This window comes from Lepisosteus platostomus, chromosome 13 (genome assembly GCF_059453375.1).
Source record: "Lepisosteus platostomus isolate fLepPlt1 chromosome 13, fLepPlt1.hap1, whole genome shotgun sequence".
Taxonomy (NCBI): Eukaryota; Metazoa; Chordata; class Actinopteri; order Semionotiformes; family Lepisosteidae; genus Lepisosteus; species Lepisosteus platostomus.
In genome coordinates, this window is record NC_142623.1 from 16595807 (window position 1) to 16614322 (window position 18516).

The 18516-nt window shown below is 47.5% G+C and overlaps 1 protein-coding gene and 1 long non-coding RNA gene across 6 annotated transcripts in view; one reads left to right on the top strand and one right to left on the bottom strand.

Annotated features, from left to right (window-relative positions):
- Positions 1-18516, bottom strand: part of mast1a (microtubule associated serine/threonine kinase 1a) — a 75347-nt gene that overhangs the window by 8097 nt on the left and 48734 nt on the right. For all 5 annotated transcript variants that reach the window (XM_088603552.1, XM_088603551.1, XM_088603554.1 and 2 more), the window contains 14 exons: positions 18304-18436; positions 17662-17729; positions 15735-15811; positions 14579-14787; positions 13125-13263; positions 12225-12357; positions 8992-9157; positions 7643-7744; positions 6759-6881; positions 5967-6076; positions 5031-5191; positions 3153-3406; positions 1976-2182; positions 1123-1352 (listed from right to left, as the gene is read on the bottom strand). In XM_088603552.1, the coding sequence (XP_088459678.1) occupies positions 1123-1352; positions 1976-2182; positions 3153-3406; positions 5031-5191; positions 5967-6076; positions 6759-6881; positions 7643-7744; positions 8992-9157; positions 12225-12357; positions 13125-13263; positions 14579-14787; positions 15735-15811; positions 17662-17729; positions 18304-18436 (2112 nt within the window). The remainder of the gene's footprint in view (positions 1-1122; positions 1353-1975; positions 2183-3152; positions 3407-5030; positions 5192-5966; positions 6077-6758; positions 6882-7642; positions 7745-8991; positions 9158-12224; positions 12358-13124; positions 13264-14578; positions 14788-15734; positions 15812-17661; positions 17730-18303; positions 18437-18516) is intronic.
- LOC148650092 (uncharacterized) lies at positions 13-14329 on the top strand. The gene is made up of 3 exons (XR_015926022.1): positions 13-158; positions 8295-8374; positions 13890-14329. It is a non-coding gene; the product is annotated as an uncharacterized LOC148650092 (long non-coding RNA).

The window sequence follows — 18516 nt, forward strand, 5'->3', positions numbered from 1 at the left end:
ATTGGTCGAGAGGAGACAAGTGTCAGGGACAGAGAACTAGTACAAGTTTGCAAGCAGCATAGTGGGTTCTTGACTTTGAACATGGTCTGGAGTATCGGCGTGCAAATTGTGGGCCACTGGCAAATTTCAGGAGCGTAAGAATGTAAAAAAGAAGTGAGGTAAGATCATTTGCTGTATCCAGCTTGCTTGGTTGCTACTGGCTAATTGGTGCACAGTCTCCTTGTGATAGAACAAGCTTCCCAGTGTAGCTGTCCTGGCAGGCCAGGTTTGGGGAATATCCTGCAAATATCTTGAGCTAGAACATTTGGGGTTGCTTTACTCGATTTTCTTGCTCTCAAAAATATCCATTATATTATTTTGGATCTGCTGTGAGTGGAATAATAGAATAATAGAAGGACAAAGGAACTCACTCATCTACCATCTTTAATGTTAACCAGATGTTCCTTATATGCATCCCACTCAAGCAGCAAAGAGACCCAGACTTTCTTTAGCCCCTGAGATCTTACGAGCTGAGGATTTGAGGAGTCTTCAAAGAGAACAATGTTTTTTGTCTTTAACACAACAACACAATCGCATAAGCATATGAGCTTGGCAATGATGTTTAACTGTTTGCCCAGCTTGAATTTGAATAGCGCTGGTTGCCCTGCAGACCCAATTTGCACATTTGTTGATGATGCAATCAGCTCTTCAAAACTGGAGGCGGTGATGTGGCTAGCTCAAGATTAACTTACAAAACTTTTCCGGGTGTGGATGTGAAAGCTCGTGATGTACAAAATACTGGATTTGGTTTTGAGGGAGTCATATTGTGGATCTGTTTGCGGAAGCCATCCCTTAGGAGAACTCAGACACATTGCCAGCTCGTTAGACCAAAACCGCCCTGGACCAGTGTAGCGGTGTTGTGTTAACATCACAAGGTGGCTGTGACAGCACCACAGAAAACATGCCGATACAGTAGCTCTTCCTGGGGCTCGCAAATTCACATCACTCTGTCGTTCTTATTTTCGTTCTTATCTTGCAATGTTGCTCTGGTTCTTCCTGTGCTAGCCAGCTGCAAGCAAGGACGCGAGTCACATGTGTCACACACGCCTCCCGTTTCCGCGGCGCCCGGCCCCGCCCCCTCACCCAGACGATGTGGTGCACGCTGTAGACGTCGCTGTCGCCCATGTAGACGCGGATGGCGCGCAGCGTGAAGCCGTACTTCTTGCCGGAGCGGTGGATGGTGATGGGCGAGCGCAGGCTGGTGACGGCCGGGCAGTAGTCGCGGCTGGGGGAGGAGTCCCGGGACGAGGGGTTGGAGGAGAGCGAGCGAGGGGACATGGGGCTGGCCAGAGGGGATCCCGCGTGCTGCTCCACTGTCGACACACGAAAAAACAACGCCCTCGCCAGCTTAAAACAGGAGCAGACGTGATAACCCAACCAACATTCACTGCTCTCCAAAATCTCTTCGGAAACTGTGGATCAACCCATGAAACACCTGCCAGGGCCTGGGGTTGAGATGACAGGTGGGCTGGGAATTGGCCAGGAATCGATTATATTACATTCTGTGACTTTAATAACTAATGCAGCCCCACCTGGATGATGTGAAAGCAGACATAGTGCTCCAGAACGCTCCCCACACACCAGCTGTCAGTGGGGAGGAGAGCAGAGTAATGAAGCCAATTCATAGATGGGGATTATTAGGAGGCCATGACTTTGCCCTAAATATGTAGAAATAGTTTTGCTGTAGATATTTTGTAGATGTAGATTTTTTTGGGTTTCATCCTTACTAACATTAGCCGATGTATTTAAGCTTCTCTGTTTCAGGATATATTGTGTATCTACTATAAGCGCACAGCAGGTTCAGACAAGATGGCAGCCTTGTCTGGACCGCATTCCCCAGAAAGCTTCATTCTAAAGCAGCCCAAATCATGTGAGTCACATGTCTAAAGGAGGGACAGTCATTTCTTTAGCTCCCCCTAGTGGTTTGGGGGTGTACCTGCAGGGATGATGACAGACAGGGCGGTGGCGGAGGCTGACTTGATGACTTTGTTTCCTGGGCGTGAGCTGCGCTTCTCAGCTGCATCACCCGAGAGCTGCTGGTGCCGTGCCCGCCGGAGGACCAGGTCGCTGGTGGCACGGGGGGACGAGGGATCTGTAGTGTCCTTCCCGGCTGTGGCCATGTCACCTGCCTTCGGGGCTTTATCTGTGGAATCGGAGAGGGCAATTATTGTAGGTCAATCCGGAGGTATCACTTTCACTTTCTGAAGGAGTGCTGGTCTGATTTTTGGCTGGCGTTCCACCCAAACTCTTCATTCCTAATTGGCTTTATTCATTTGATTAATGCTGTTCTACCTCTGCAACAGGTCCACTGGTTGCATAGGGATTTCTTACTCATCAGTCTTTAAATTGGCAATGAAACAGTAACTATAACCAGCAGCCATATCACCCTGCAACTCACAACTGGCAGCCCACTGAAGCTAAGTGGGTGTGAGCCTAGTCAGTACCTGGATGGGAGACCTCCTGGGAAAAACTAAGGTTGCTGCTGGAAGAGATGGTAGTGGTGTCAGCAGGGGGCGCTCACCCTGCGGTCCATGTGGGTCCTAATGCCCCAGTATAGTGACAGGGACACTATACTGTAAACAGGTGCTATCCTTCGGATGAGATGTAAAACCGAGGTCCTGACTCTCTGTGGTCATTAAAAATCCCAGGGCGTTTCTTGAAAAGAGTAGGGGTATAACCCCGGCATCCTGGCCAAATTTCCCATTGGCCCTTAGCAATCATGGCCTCCTAATAATCCCCCTCTATGAATTGGTTACATTACTCTGCTCTCCTCCCCACTGATAGCTGATGTGTGGTGAGCGTTCTGGCGCACTATGGCTGCCGTCGCATCATCCAGGTGGATGCTGCACATTGGTGGAGGGGAGTCCCCATTACCTGTAAAGCGCTTTGAGTGGAGTGTCCAGAAAAGCGCTATATAAGTGAAAGCAATTATTATTATAACTAATTTAACCCAATAATTACATCAATTAATCAATTAAGAGCATAACTAAAAGAAAAGTATGGCTGTCGATTGGAAGTTGGAAATATCGCATCTAAACAGCAAAATAATCATTATTACTGTCTGTATTCTCTTTTGTAATGAAAGTAAATCACTCTTTCTCTTTCTCTGTTACCATTGGTGGCAGCAGCTGACACTCCATTGCCTTCTCTGAGCAGTTTGGGCTCTGATTGGCTGGTAGGTGTAGAAGCCCCTCCCTCCTGGGCAGGCCTGCTCTGGGCCTGTTTGAGCTGCTGTGTCTCACTGTCGCCCTCTTGCGGTGAGGCGAAGCGTTGGGTGTCCATCAAGGCTGAGAAACGGCGTCGTGCCCCCAGTGGGGGGCTGGAGTCACTCTCAGTGTAGGAGGATTCAGAGCAGGAGAAGCGCTTCCTGACAGCAGCAACACAGTTTAAAAACAGCTGGTGAATTTTTCATTTCAGATAAACAAAAACACAACTATATCACTTTCACATCTCTGAAAAGCTCATCCGAATTCAAAATTTCTAGCTGCACGCAAACGAGGCAACTGTTTTTTTGTTCACTCCAGTGGAACAAAAAATGTTCCAAAAATGTTTTGCGCTCCAGTTGAGCTGCTAATTTACTACAACAGTGTTCGATTTAAAACTATAATCTTTCATTATACCACACCTAGACTGTCTGTTGATAGAACTTTACCTCGTAATTGTTTACTTCTAGAAAACAGTGGAGCATTATTTTAGTGTTGACTTTAAGTTTTGTGATATGCACCACTTATTTTACATAACTCTAAAATGCTATCCCGCTTTAAATCCATGGAGATTCTGGTTATCTTATTTCTCTTCCCACTGGCGATTAATCAAAATTCCCATTAGATACGAACTGATCTCTCACAGCCAGGCTCTTTTTAAGTCAACCCTCAGTATACAAAAAAGCTTTGCCAAAAAGGACACTTGTATCTGCATGGGCAGAAAAAGGATGTCACGCTCACCCTTGCTGATGATTGAAGGGGCAAGCTGGCATTGAAGTAGCAGCCAATTACATTACCTTCCAGCCTATCACTTAGGACCAGTTACCGTGGATACCAATTGACAAGAGACCTGGACCACCTGAAGATGCCTGCTTCAGGAGGTTCAGAACATAAAACCTTGGGTCTGACAGAGATAGGGAGTTATGGGGAGTATCGTCTGAGCCTCTAGAGCGTTATATTCACTTGATTCCCTAGCTTTGTTTCTCTGCATTTCTTTGTAGGAATCCTGACCTCTGCTTCGTTACTACTTCATTGCCGGATTACCTCTTGGTTTTTCATCTCAATGGTGTATATCTTGACCTGTACCCTGGCTTGCTTTGACAGGCAAGGACATTGGTCTTTGCTCTCCCCAGATCTGAGCCTCACATCACTGACCCCGACCACTCTCTCAAAGGAGAGAATATCTCCTCTGTGTCAGACTGACCATGAACTTGGACTGTTTTCTTCCTGGTTTCCTAGTCTGCCATGGCCCGTGCTGTCTGTCTGGATGGACAGCTGCGTTTCTCAGAGTCCCTAGCTGGCTACAGTACATTGCTGCTTGCGTGCTCAACACAGTTGCTGAGCAGTGCCCCTTTATGTGTATTGGGGAAGTAACGTGTCTCTATGTGACATCACTGCAAGCTCCACAGCATCTGATAGGAGAGTCAGCATTGATTGGAGGAGCAGTGTGTCTCTCTGTGACATCACTGCAAATTCCACTGCAAGTTCCCTTGTGCGCACTGATTGGAAGAGCAGCGCATCTCTCTGTGACATCACAGCAAGCCTGAAATTGCCCAGCATGTCATGGGAGTTGCATGACACCCCACTCTGGCGGCTCTCACCATTTGTTTGTAACTCTTTAGGGAATCCTGGTCACAGTCAACTAATGACATGACCTAGGTTCAGATCAGAGATGTCTGGGTCACAGAACTCAACCTCAACTCCAAACAGGAGAGGTAACTCTTGACTCTGACAATTACTTCAAAGATCAAGGTGTGTCTGTAGATATTACCGCTCAGGCTCACTCACATGTCTGGAGAACTTGTCCTCCAGCTCTTGTCCCGCATCCCAAAACTGCCCAGGCTCTCTCTCTTGGTCACTTTGTCCTCCTTCTGGGTTTTGGGGTCCCTTTTGGTGACGGCAGGGGGCTTCTGCTCCAGCTGGGAGAGGTGCTCCATGCTGCTATACACCTGAGACACACCCCAGCAAAAAACAGACAATCAGAAACCAACACACACACAGAACAAATGAACAAATCTATCTTTAAGACACCCCTCATGTTAAACTTGCATGGGATTTTTTCAGTTATTTTTTGCCGTACATTGAAAGATGGCTATGCCAGGCTTTTGCTTTGCTGTGGTTTCCTATATTTCCTTCTTCGGTATTAAAATGCACTTCAATGACCATGCAGGGTGACTATTGTGCATTGTGTTAGCCTTTGCTCTCTCTCCAGGGAGTCCAGAAAAGGAGAGAGGGACTGTGATGATCCGACAGTAAATTAACAGGACCCTAACGAATTAATTAATGGGTGCTAGAAGCCGATTAAGGAGCAGAACAAAAGAGCTGAAAGAGGAGGGAAAGATAAAGAGGGAATAATAGAGACAATTGCTTCTCGGATGTTACAGAGGCTCCAGGGCCTTTGATATTGAAATCAGCAGGCCCAGGGCTGCAGGCCCAGTGTGTCCTCGTCAGGGACCAGCGCCAATGCCGTAGACCCCTCGTTAACCTCGTTAGCCCACCCCACACACACATACACACTCCCAGCTCCCAATGCTGCTTCCCAAGCACTTGCTGTCTTGTGTCGGGGGCAGCCGGGGGGAGAGGGTCTATTGCGTGAACCCACTGAACCTTTTTCCACTGACATAAGGACCAGGATCGGGGAATTCTGCTCATAAGCAATAAGCTGGAGTGACCCACCGGACAGCTAGAGGCCCTGAGGGTGGGTTCTCACCCTGCTGTACCCACCTTGCTGAAGCGCGGCGAGCAGGAAGAGAACTGCCGGATCTCCACGGGCTCGTCGTCGTTGGTGTCGTCCTCCTCGTACGAGTTGATGTGGTGGTAGCGTTCCGAGCGAGCTGGAGATAGTCAGGGAGAGGTTTTACCAAGCTTACAGAACAAAAAAAGTGCGTTTAAAACTAAGAACAAGAGACACATCTTTACCCAAAGGGTTGTAGGAGTCTGGAACAAGCTACCTGGCCATGTTGTTATATCCAGGGTCTGACAGGAATCTGATACTCTGGATTCTTTTAGTAAGCAGTTGGATGAGATCCGGGGATAAAATACCTACCAACTGTGAAAAGGGCTAAATGGGATGTATGGCCTCCTCTCATTTCTAAATTCTCAGATTTTTTATTGTTCCAGTCTTGTCCAGATGGGGCCTAATCTTTACGCCATTTTTGGCTTGTGCCTCTTCAAGTTTGTACTAATGTGAATGATGTAGGAAAATGCTTTACTGTTCATTGTCCATTCAGACCGATTTAAAAGAATAGACAGTGGTGCTGTCGGATTAGAATCATTATTTTAAAATCACGTACATGCACCAGAAGAGACACTACTGCATGACTAGAGGGTTGCAGGTTCAAATCTGCACCGTGTGTGCCAGAGCTGTATCCCTGAGCAAGGCGCTTTGATTGCATTAGCCAACCCAGTTCCACGGGTTCCAGCATTGCAGAAAAGGACTGCGGTGCCCCATCGGGCATTACGTAACAGCAATACCTCTTCCTTGTCACCAGTGGGCGCTGAGCGCTGGAGACTCACTGTCAAAGTAGCTGGTGTCCTCCTCTGACTCCAGGTGTGGGATGAACTCGGCCTTCTGTCGAAGCAGGCTGTTCCAGTCCAGGTCCTTGAAGAACGAGTGCTGCTTCACCTCGAAAGCTGCGCCTGGCAGGGGAGTGGAAGAGAGCGAATTGGTCGTGAAAGAACCTTTTCTGGAACCGCGGGGATCTGAATGTGCTTTGCTAAAAGATCAAGGACTAACATAGCCTTGCCACCTGCAGAATCCTTAATTAACCACCCTGCTTGAACAAGAAGGACTCTGTCATTATAGAGTCCTTCTCTATATGCAGAGAAACCACAATATTTAAACGGGGGGTGGGGTTATGTATTTTTGCAAAACACCATGGAGCTACAATTTTTAAATTGTTCCTATAATGGTCAGGTGCAAAACGCGTGCCTTCTCTTAACATACTGCCGGAAATGAGCTAAACACTGTACTGGGAGAACTGGACTCATCAGCATGATGAAAATAAATCCCTCAATCATCAGTGGTCAAGAAAGCCATAATTAATTTTTAATGCATTCCAAATAATGAAATATACTTAATTAAATTAATCAATATATTCAAATGCATTTCACTAAACTGAGTTAACTTATTCATCAATTATTAACAAAACCTTATCTGATTAAATTAAATTAATGCACTTTAATAAATCGGATCTGTTTATCTAATCCATGAGTTATTGATTGATGATCAATCAATCATCATAAATCCATCAATGCATCTAAACTTTATATGGACTTTACAAAGGGGCTCCTTTGGCATAAAGTCAACACATACAGTGCCTCCTACTGTCCCTGGGCATGTGGCTGCAACTGTCCTGAGATGGGTGTCCTGCTGCATGTGTCCTGGCAGGCTGCCATACCTGTGCCCAGTCGCATCAGGGGGTTGGTCTGGAGGAGGGCAGAGATCAGACTCTGGGCGTCACCTGGCAAGGCCTCATCACCCTCTGGCCACACGATCTCATCTGGGAGGCACAGCCACGGGCACACGCACACGCGACCAGGCAGAGAGACACAGGGCACAGTTGAGCTTCTTCTCAGAGCCAGTGGGAATCGTGGGTTACACTAGAGAATCAGGTATCATTCCTCCACCCCTTAGCCTGATCTGATCTATCTGATCTCGGAAGTTAAGCGGAGTTAGGGCCGGTTAGTACTCAGACAGGCCTCTAATGAAAGCCAGGTTCTGCTCTGAATGGTGTTGCTAGTTCTGATCCAGAGGGAAAGTGGTGCTCTTCTCCCTGGACCACAATTGTCAAACCAGTAGTCCCAAATAATGACCAGGAACATTTTGCTGTAGGAGCAAAATTGTGATTTTAAGCTGAGGTCCTGGCTAGTGTTCGTAAGAGTAGCTGTGTCTTGGTTAAATTCCCTTTTCTTGGTTAAATGCCACAAGTAAAATCTGGCCTCCCTTAACTTCCCACTTCATTCAACATGTGTTGCAGTTTCTCACTCCTCTGCCTGACCTGCTGTGCAGTGGGACTGCTGGTTGAATAATAACTGCTGTGTGTCTCTCAGGTGGGGCTGCTGGTGCAGAATGGCCGCTGTGTGTCGCCCAGGTGGGGCAGATGGTGCAGAATGGCCGCTGTGTCGCCCAGGTGAGGCTGCACTTAAGAGGTACACACTGTAAAGTGTGTGCTCTCCTATATGTGAATCACTCTGGGATCCTTTGAGATGAATAGCACCTTACAAATGTGAGCTATTATGGCTCGAAAAGTTTACCATCACAAATGTATGCAGCTCTTGCAATTTCAGTTTCACACCTCCACTAGGTTATTTATCCCTTATCATCGCTCCCTGCAGCTTCTTTTCCTCTTCATGCATCCAACTTGCCCTCACAAAGTTTTTCTGCTTTATTACAGTGCAGCACGGTAAACCTTCATGAGACATATCAGGCCCACGCAATCCCTCTGTCCCTTTCCTCAAGACAGGAGAACATTTCTTCTTTCCTACAGGGTGTTTTGAAGAAATAACGAAAGCCTCTTACCAGAGCCTGATGTACGCTGACATGGAGACAAAGCTTACTTACACACGACAAGAAACAGCCGAGGAGGAGCCTGTGTGCAGAAATGCCCACAGGTCCTGTTTAACATGTACCACTACGATGCTTGCAACCCCTGCCTCTGAGGATGCTAAAATCCTCCTCCTGTGCCCTCTCGCTTGTCGCTGCCCTCTGCCCACTGCCCACTGCCCGCCGCCCGCCCGGGGGGCTCACCGCTGATGACCTGGCCGAAGAGCTCCTCGGGGGTGTCTCCGAAGAAGGGCACGCAGCCCACCAGGAACTCGTACAGGATGATCCCCATGGCCCACCAGTCCACCGGCTTGCCGTAGCCCTGCCGCAGGATCACTTCCGGGGCAATGTACTCGGGGGTCCCGCACACCTGAGGGCACAGGCGCCAGGGAGAGCGAGTCTGAGAGAGCGGGAGTTCATACGGCATCGCTGGGAATATAGAGGAGTTCATACGGCATCGCTGGGAATATAGAGGAGTTCACACGGCATCGCTGGGAATATAGAGGAGTTCACACGGCATCGCTGGGAATATAGAGGAGTTCACACGGCATCGCTGGGAATATAGAGGAGTTCACACGGCATCGCTGGGAATATAGAGGAGTTCATACGGCATCGCTGGGAATATAGAGGAGTTCACACGGCATCGCTGGGAATATAGAGGAGTTCACACGGCATCGCTGGGAATATAGAGGAGTTCACACGGCATCGCTGGGAATATAGAGGAGTTCATACGGCATCGCTGGGAATATAGAGGAGTTCACACGGCATCGCTGGGAATATAGAGGAGTTCATACGGCATCGCTGGGAATATAGAGGAGTTCATACGGCATCGCTGGGAATATAGAGGAGTTCACACGGCATCGCTGGGAATATAGAGGAGTTCACACGGCATCGCTGGGAATATAGAGGAGTTCACACGGCATCGCTGGGAATATAGAGGAGTTCACACGGCATCGCTGGGAATATAGAGGAGTTCACACGGCATCGCTGGGAATATAGAGGAGTTCATACGGCATCGCTGGGAATATAGAGGAGTTCACACGGCATCGCTGGGAATATAGAGGAGTTCACACGGCATCGCTGGGAATATAGAGGAGTTCACACGGCATCGCTGGGAATATAGAGGAGTTCATACGGCATCGCTGGGAATATAGAGGAGTTCACACGGCATCGCTGGGAATATAGAGGAGTTCATACGGCATCGCTGGGAATATAGAGGAGTTCACACGGCATCGCTGGGAATATAGAGGAGTTCACACGGCATCGCTGGGAATATAGAGGAGTTCACACGGCATCGCTGGGAATATAGAGGAGTTCACACGGCATCGCTGGGAATATAGAGGAGTTCATACGGCATCGCTGGGAATATAGAGGAGTTCACACGGCATCGCTGGGAATATAGAGGAGTTCATACGGCATCGCTGGGAATATAGAGGAGTTCATACGGCATCGCTGGGAATATAGAGGAGTTCATACGGCATCGCTGGGAATATAGAGGAGTTCACACGGCATCGCTGGGAATATAGAGGAGTTCATACGGCATCGCTGGGAATATAGAGGAGTTCATACGGCATCGCTGGGAATATAGAGGAGTTCATACGGCATCGCTGGGAATATAGAGGAGTTCACACGGCATCGCTGGGAATATAGAGGAGTTCATACGGCATCGCTGGGAATATAGAGGAGTTCATACGGCATCGCTGGGAATATAGAGGAGTTCATACGGCATCGCTGGGAATATAGAGGAGTTCACACGGCATCGCTGGGAATATAGAGGAGTTCACACGGCATCGCTGGGAATATAGAGGAGTTCATACGGCATCGCTGGGAATATAGAGGAGTTCATACGGCATCGCTGGGAATATAGAGGACATCGCTGGGAATATAGAGGAGTTCATACAACAACACTGGGAATATAGAGGACATTGCTGGGAATATAGAGGAGTTTATACAGCATCACTGGGGATATAGAGGAGTTTATACAGCATCACTGGGGATATAGAGGAGTTTATGCAGCAACATCGAGAATATAGAGGAGTTTATATAGCATCATGAGGAATATAGAGGAGTTTATACTGGGAATACAGTATATGTGAGTTTTGTACAGCATCATTAGAAATGCAGGGGAACCTTTGTTTCAAGGATCAGTTGTCACAGGATGGAATATGGTGCTTCTCAGGGTTTTAAGGGAGTCTATATGCCATTATTAGTAATACAGGTTAGCATTCCATCATTATTAATATTAGATGTGTTTATAGTTCATCACTATCAATATAAGTTTGTCTGTTATCCTTATCAAAACAGCATATGACCATGTGATATCTTTCTGACAAAGGAGAGTCTGTATACCATTATTATGATGATACAGGGCTGTCCATATGTCATCATTAGCTATGCAGGAGAGTTTCTAAACCATTAAAATAAACACAGTGTACTGAACAATATTCAAGAGTCTATGCATACAGAACAAAACACCCAGTGTTGTTGGCTAGTTTATCAGTTAAAATACAGTGTACTGCATATCATCAACAGACACAAAGTGCACTTATAAATATAAAATAATCTATATTCAGTTGGACTACAGGTCAGCAAGGGTATGTTGAAGCATTCCAGTAAAGACTAGAGGAGCTCCACTGTGACAGCAATGAGCCCTTCAGGATGGAATAAGCAGGTCGTAGTGCAACACAGCACAGGGATACATCACTCTCAAACCTAATACAGGCAACAGCAAAAAGGTTTCAGTTAGATTCTTGTTATCTGAGCAACTCATTTCGAATGTAGGCTTGAACACCTCTGGAGACGATGTCAAAGCTTGTGAAAAAACCAAAACCCATCTCTCTTAATTATGATCTGATAGATGCAAAAGGGTCTTTTTTATTCATAACATGCAAATTAATTCCTCATCCAGGAGGGGGGGGGGGCAATGGGCTAGATAATAAATAGAAAAAAAAGAGATGAGAGCAAATACTTAACTATGTTAACAAATTTGAGACGTTAACTCCTGCAATGCTGAATTTTCATGTCGTACACATTCTCCCCTCACACAGGGTAAAACAAATGCCGATTTTTCCAAACTGGGTTCTACTGTTGAACCAGATAACTAGCTATAACCAGGGGAAAATCATTCACTTCAAGAGCTGAAACATTCGAAATAATTTATGTGGAACACAATTAAGTGATTCAGTGCTCCAGATGAAGGAGATGGGATGAAAGAGTGCGTTAATCAGACACTGCTTTGGGACTGGTGCTGCAAATCCATATGGAAATAAGAAGCAACTTCTGCATTCAGTTCTTTCAGTTCTGATTATTGTTCTACATCTCGGACGGAAGGCAATGGTAGGAATGTTTACATGAAAGGAGCACGAATAAACCGCACTGGTGATGGAAAGATTGGGACGCTGGAAAGACCTGGCAGCATTCCTGCGGGATACTCCTACCTGCTTGTCCAGGAACTCGCGGGCGTCCTTCTCGATGTGGCCCTCGTACAGGTTGGTGGTCATGCTCATCAGGCCCATCTTGGACAGCCCGAAGTCGGTCAGCTTGATGTGCCCCATGGAGGTGATGAGCAGGCTGAGGGAGAGCAGCACAAAGTGAGGGAGATCCGTGGGGAATCCCAGGAATGTCCGGAGATGAGCGGATTTCTTTAGGCAAGCCAGGAAGAACTTGTCTAAGTCAAAAGAGAAGCCATCTGTTTTGCAGTATGTCACATTCTGTGAACAGTGAACATGATCACGCTCAGTTATGAAGCCTTCATGATCCTTCCTGTCGTCTGGTGTTTTGGGGGAAGAAGGGATGAGTCTTTAAACTAAGGATGAACAACAGTCCTAGTGAACGATGCTCTAGCACTCTTGAAGGATCACCTTGAACATCTGCACTTGCTTCACCTTGATTGATCGCACCTTTCCAGGATCAGGGCCGGTCTCCCGTGACGTAGAAGATGACAGACTGATTGTGCCAGCCCAGCCCTTCTAAAAACATCGCCACCCAGCACCATTCTGCTACTTCACTCCCCTTTATACAACAGCCTACAAGGATGAAGCACCATGCTCTCTGTCTCTGTGCCTTTGTCCCTGAATTTAAGAGGCTTGTCTTGACTAGGAGTCACTCTTAAAACGAACCAGAGGGCACAAGTGGACACCACTTGGAAGTGCATTTAAAACCAAGAACAGGAAGCGCATCTTTACACAAATGGTGGTGGGAGTGTGGAACAAGCACACTTTGTTGAAGCTGGTTCCCTGGCTTGCTTCAAGAAATGGCAGGATGAATTGGATCAATTAGCTATTAACTACCAAACGGGAGCTAGAGGATCCTAATGGCCTCATGTCTGCTGTTCTTACTTGTCAGGTTTGAGGTCCCGGTGAACGATGCCGTAGTTGTGCAGGTACTCCAGTGCCAGCACCGTCTCTGCAAAGTACATGCGTGCCATCTCCACAGGCAGGGCACCGATGTTCTTTAGCAGGGTGGCACAGTCTCCACCTGTGGGACCCACAGAAATGCAAAGGGGGATTCAGAGGGACGTCGCACCACAATGGGTTGGGGTCACAAACACATTGGACTTACAGGCCCCAGCGACGTGTCCAAAGCACTTCAAATATCACTACTGTCTTCTGTCGGTTTATAGAAACTGGTTTTCTAATGGTTTACAAAAACATATATTGACTCCTGCGATGTTGTGGAAATCAAATTGTAATGGCTGCAACAAAGAAATGTTCCCCTGTGGAAACTGCAATGCTGCAACCTTGGTTCCACTGACACTCTTGATCCTGTGAAGTGACAGAGGGCCTTTGGGGTTTCTAGAGGCTAAAGACTTGGGAACTTTGACAATTTAAGGCCAATTAGACAAATAATTGATTCAATTAGGATCAAGTAGAGGTTAATTCCAACCTGAAAAGTAGATAGAGAAAACAACATCTCATCTGTTCAGGCTGTTGAGCCTTCAGGCTGAGACGTTGTGTTTCTCCTTTCTACTTTTCAGCATGGAATTAACCCCTACTTGATCCTTTGCTACCAAAACAAGAGCCAGGATCACTGCTCTAGAATTTGAAATAATTCTTGCTCGTCATTTGCAACATAACTTCTTTTCCCCTACTTTTTCTTTCTAGATCATAAAGCAGACCACATATGCAGGACTTGACCCAACCTGGCTTCGTTTCTGACCTGGCCTGACTGTGTGACATTTTAGGAATAACCGACATGCGATGATAACCTTATAAGACACAGCCATTGTACCCTGTGTGGAAATATCTCTAATGCATTGGGTAGAGTGGTGGCACTGTGGCTAAGGATCTGCACCTGTGGCTGGAAGGTTTCTGGTTCGTATCCTGTGGCTGGTAGAGGAATCCTACTCCGTTGGGCCCCTGAGCAAGGCCCTTAACCCCAGTTCCTCTAAGGGCGCCGTATAAATGGCTGACCCTGTGCTCTGACCCCAAGCTTCTCTCCCTGTCTATGTGTCTCATGGAGAGCAAGCTGGGGTATGTGAAAAGACAATGCAAGAAAAAATCCTAATGCAAGAAATTGTATTGTATATGTCTAATAAAGTGATCTTATCTTGTCTGTATGTCTAAACACCCATTTGTGGTTATAACAGAGGGCGACTGGAGCTGTACACAGACTATTAAACATCCTGAAAGCTTGGATTCAGAGCACCATTGTGTGTTCTCATGAAAATGGCCTTTTTCCTTGCAAATTAAAACTCATTTCAACTTTGCTGAACTGCGCTGTGACTCCTCACGTTCTCTACACACAGACCCCTCCCCCCAGTCCAGAGCGCCCCGGATTCTGCTCCTCTTACCCTCCACGTACTCCATGACCATGCACAGGTGGCGGCGCGTCTCGAAGGAGCAGAACATGCTGACCACGAAGGGGTTCTCGGCGAAGGTCAGGATGTCCCGCTCCACGAAGGCCTGCTGGATCTGGTTGCGCAGGATCAGGTTCTGCTTGTTGATCTTCTTCATGGCGAAGCGCTGCCGGGTCTCCCTGTGGCGCACGAGGTACACCGCGCTGGGGGGGCGGGCAGAGAGCAGATGAGCCCAGCGGGCAGACAGTCACACGAGTAGAGAGGGTGCTCGGTGCTGCAGTCTCTGTCAAGCACTCTGCTCCTAGCAGGCGAACTGTCTGTGCAAGCAGTGAGCAGCGCAGAGCTGCAGGCCCTGCGGGACTCGAGACAGTGCGATGCCACTCTCTCAGATTTCACTAGCATTCAGATGAGTCAGGGCTTTCCTGAACCCTTGATGGAGGATGCTCAAAGAAAACAAATGCATCTTTCTAAAATCTAAAACTTGGTTCCCCCCTCCACCCTTTTTCTGCAGCCCTATATCTGGAATAGACAGCATTTTACACAATGCATAAAAACTGGAGTCCTCTCGGACTTCCATCCTTCCAGCTATCTATCCATTTTCTAAGCTCTTCTTCCAGTTCAGGGAAGCTGGAGTCTATCCCAGCATGCAATGAGTGCAAGGCAGGGTACCCCCAGGATGGGAGGCCAGGCTATCACAGCAGTCAATTAACCTACCAGTATGACTGTGGGAGGAAACTGTAGCACCTGGAGGAAACCCATGCGAACACAGGGAGAACATGCAAACTCCACACAGACAGCACCCCAGGGTCTGCAATTGAACCCAGGGCACAGGGGCGGCAAGGCAGCAATGCTCACCACTGCTCAACCATGTAGCCCACCCTCCCGACCTTCTTTTTTATCAAATAAAAGTCTCCATGTCAACTAAACGTAAATGTTTGCTATTGTTTTTCTGCGTCCACTTCTGAAAGTTAATTTAAGAGGATGCAGTAATTATCTAGCAGATAGATGTAGAGGATTTTTATCTACCAACCGGAGGTGGCTCTTGGCCGAAACTGCAGGGGAAGGTGGCATATGGACTAAACTGCCCAGTCATGCTCTGTGTGCTGAGTCACCTGTGAGAGGAGGCTTGATAGAGGAGCTGTCGACTCACCCGTACGCCCCATTGCTGATGAGCTTGATGGTCTGAAAGTCTGTCTCATTGGGCGGCTTCTTGGCTTTCACTTTCCCCTTTGGAACAGAAACATGACAGAGGGGTTTACAAACTGCGTGACCGAGGAGGAAACCTATGCAAACAGACAGATGGCTAGCAGACTAGGCAGCTATAGTGTGTTTCAGTCTGATAACCGACACTGCAAAATCCCCGAGAAGAACTTTTCAGGAATTATAATTTCTTAAAGGTTTATGCCTAAAACAATATTAGGCAGTCAAGTGCCACATTTTCAGCATCTCATATCATGATCAACTTGCAAATATATCAAAAACAGAGCCTGACAATGGGATATATCCTGTTGGACTAGATGATTCTCACATGCATGAATCATTTTTTCTGAATTGTACTGGGGAGCAGTGTGCTCTGTCAGCGTGTGAATGTTCTCAGCCCGTTCGCAGAAGAGATTTGCCATAACCTCACGAGTGAGGTAGCGCATCAGTTTGTGTCGCCTCATGCAAAGCTGAGAAACCACTGCCCGCTCTCACGCCTCCTCCTTTGCAGCCCTAACAATGTGAGTCACCAGGCGTTGAAAGGCTTGTGGCACGCACATTGTATCTTTGAGATCATCAGAGGAACATGACAGATTCAGAAGCAAGATCCAGAACCAAGCCCTCAAAATGTACTCCTTTTTCATCAACAGAGGATACCCTAGCAGTGTTATTGACAGGGCCTTTGCCTGAGCCAAAAACACCCCTCGGACATCAACTCAATCAGGAACTCCCGCCGTAACAACCGCATTCCTTTGGTGCTTCCTTACCACCCCAACACACTTCCTATCCCCAGGACTATTAACCACAACGTTTCCATCCTACAGGATGATCCCTCCATTGGGGCCCTCTTTTCTGACCGCCCCATCATCTCATATCGCCGACCACCTAATCTGCGTAACCTTCTTGTTCACAGGTCCCTTGACCGCCCTAAGCAACCATCCCCACCAGGCACTTTCCCTTGCAACAGAGCTCGCTGTATCACCTGCAAGTACACATCTAACACCACACTCATTCAAGGCCCCCAGGACAATTCCGGATCACCCAGACAGCATCTTGTACCTCCAGCAACCTTATTTATCTCTTGCAGGAAATGCCCAGCCATCTACATTGGGGAAACAGGAAGGAGACTCTGAGACCACTTCAGAGAACATGTCAGGGCTGTGAAGATTTAAGGTCTCTCCAAGCCCATTGTTTCTCATTTCACCTCTGATGGCCGCGACCACTCTAATCTCTCCGTCTGTGTTCTCAAAGACGGTTTTCCGAACTCATACATCAGAAAGACTACAGAAACCAAAATTATCCTGCAGCTAGGATCACACCTTCCCCCTTCTCTTAACAACAGACTACTGTTCTTCTAAATTCTCTCTATTCATTGTAGGTTTCATTTCACACTTCTCTTCAGCTATCCTGACTTCACACCTCCTGATTGGCCTCTCTTTCTGTCCCCTACTCCCGCCTCTCACTCCTCCTCTCTCACAGCCTTTGTTCTCCCACTACATTACCTTAGCTAACTGCCCTGTCTTTCTCACACCTGAAGAAGGCTCCACGGCCGAAACGTTGTGTTTTCTTTCTTCTCGTTTCAGCATGGAATAAACCTATCACTTGTTCAGATTCAGAAGCAGACTGCTTTTAGTACAGGTGTATGTTACTGGCCAGCACCAACGAGTTTCTAGCTGCTCTTACTCAGAACTGTACTGGTGTAAATCAAACAGCTTCACCTGCCCCTCCTAGGAATATAAATGTCAGCTTTCTGGAGGAGCATCTGCATCAGGCCCTACACTGATGTATGAGGCAGGACTACAAGATCTGGCAGCATTGGTGTTTTCTACTAGGTGTTGTGCCTAGCTGCTTATTTTAATATGCCAGCTCCCTTTTACCTCCACAGAGTCATCTGTCTCTGGTGTGTGAGGCCCCTCACTGTCGTAACTGTCCAGATTGACCATCTCTGTAAGGGAGAGAGAGAGAGACCGTCAGAGTGAACATGTCCTTGTCACCACTGCACTGAGGCAAAGAAAGGAGGAAGGAACAGGAATCTGGCTTTTTCAATAACCTCTAAGTTCAATACACCTATGGGTAGAACACATGCCCACCCCCATCTATTCACAGGCATGTAGGAAGGGGCAAATTTGAAATGCCAATTAACTGTGTCTTTGGACAGTGGGAGGAAACTGGATCATTTGTAGAAAATGCATGCAGCCACAAGGAGAACATGCAGACTCACTTCATATAATTGCATGTAAACCTTCATGTAAATTCCATTCCAGGGTAAATCTGCATGGTATTTCTGATAGGTGTTCCCATGATTTTACTGTCTTTGTGGGTTTCTCATCATCTGTCATGCTTTATGTCATCCTTATCCTTTGTCATGATTGCTCCAAGTGTTACTGCATGTTAACTATGACATACCAGTTAGCATTCAGTAGAGCTAAATAGCATAGAGATAAGGCACTCAAAGGGACAGGAGCAGCAGGACAGTAATTTGCCCATGTGAATGTGTCTGCGGCCTCTCCCTCCCTCACCCTCCAGCGGGTCCCTGGTCAGGCCCAGCTGGCTGATGATGTAGCGCGGGATGTCCGTCTTCACCAGGTGCCCCTCCTTGGCGTGGTCCTCTGCCGCCTCCAGCAGGTGGTAGAACTCCTCCGGGTTGAACTCCTGCTCAGAAACAGCACGACACAACAAAAGTTACACATGGGCGACTTGTGGGGACGACATACAGCGTGACACAGACCCGC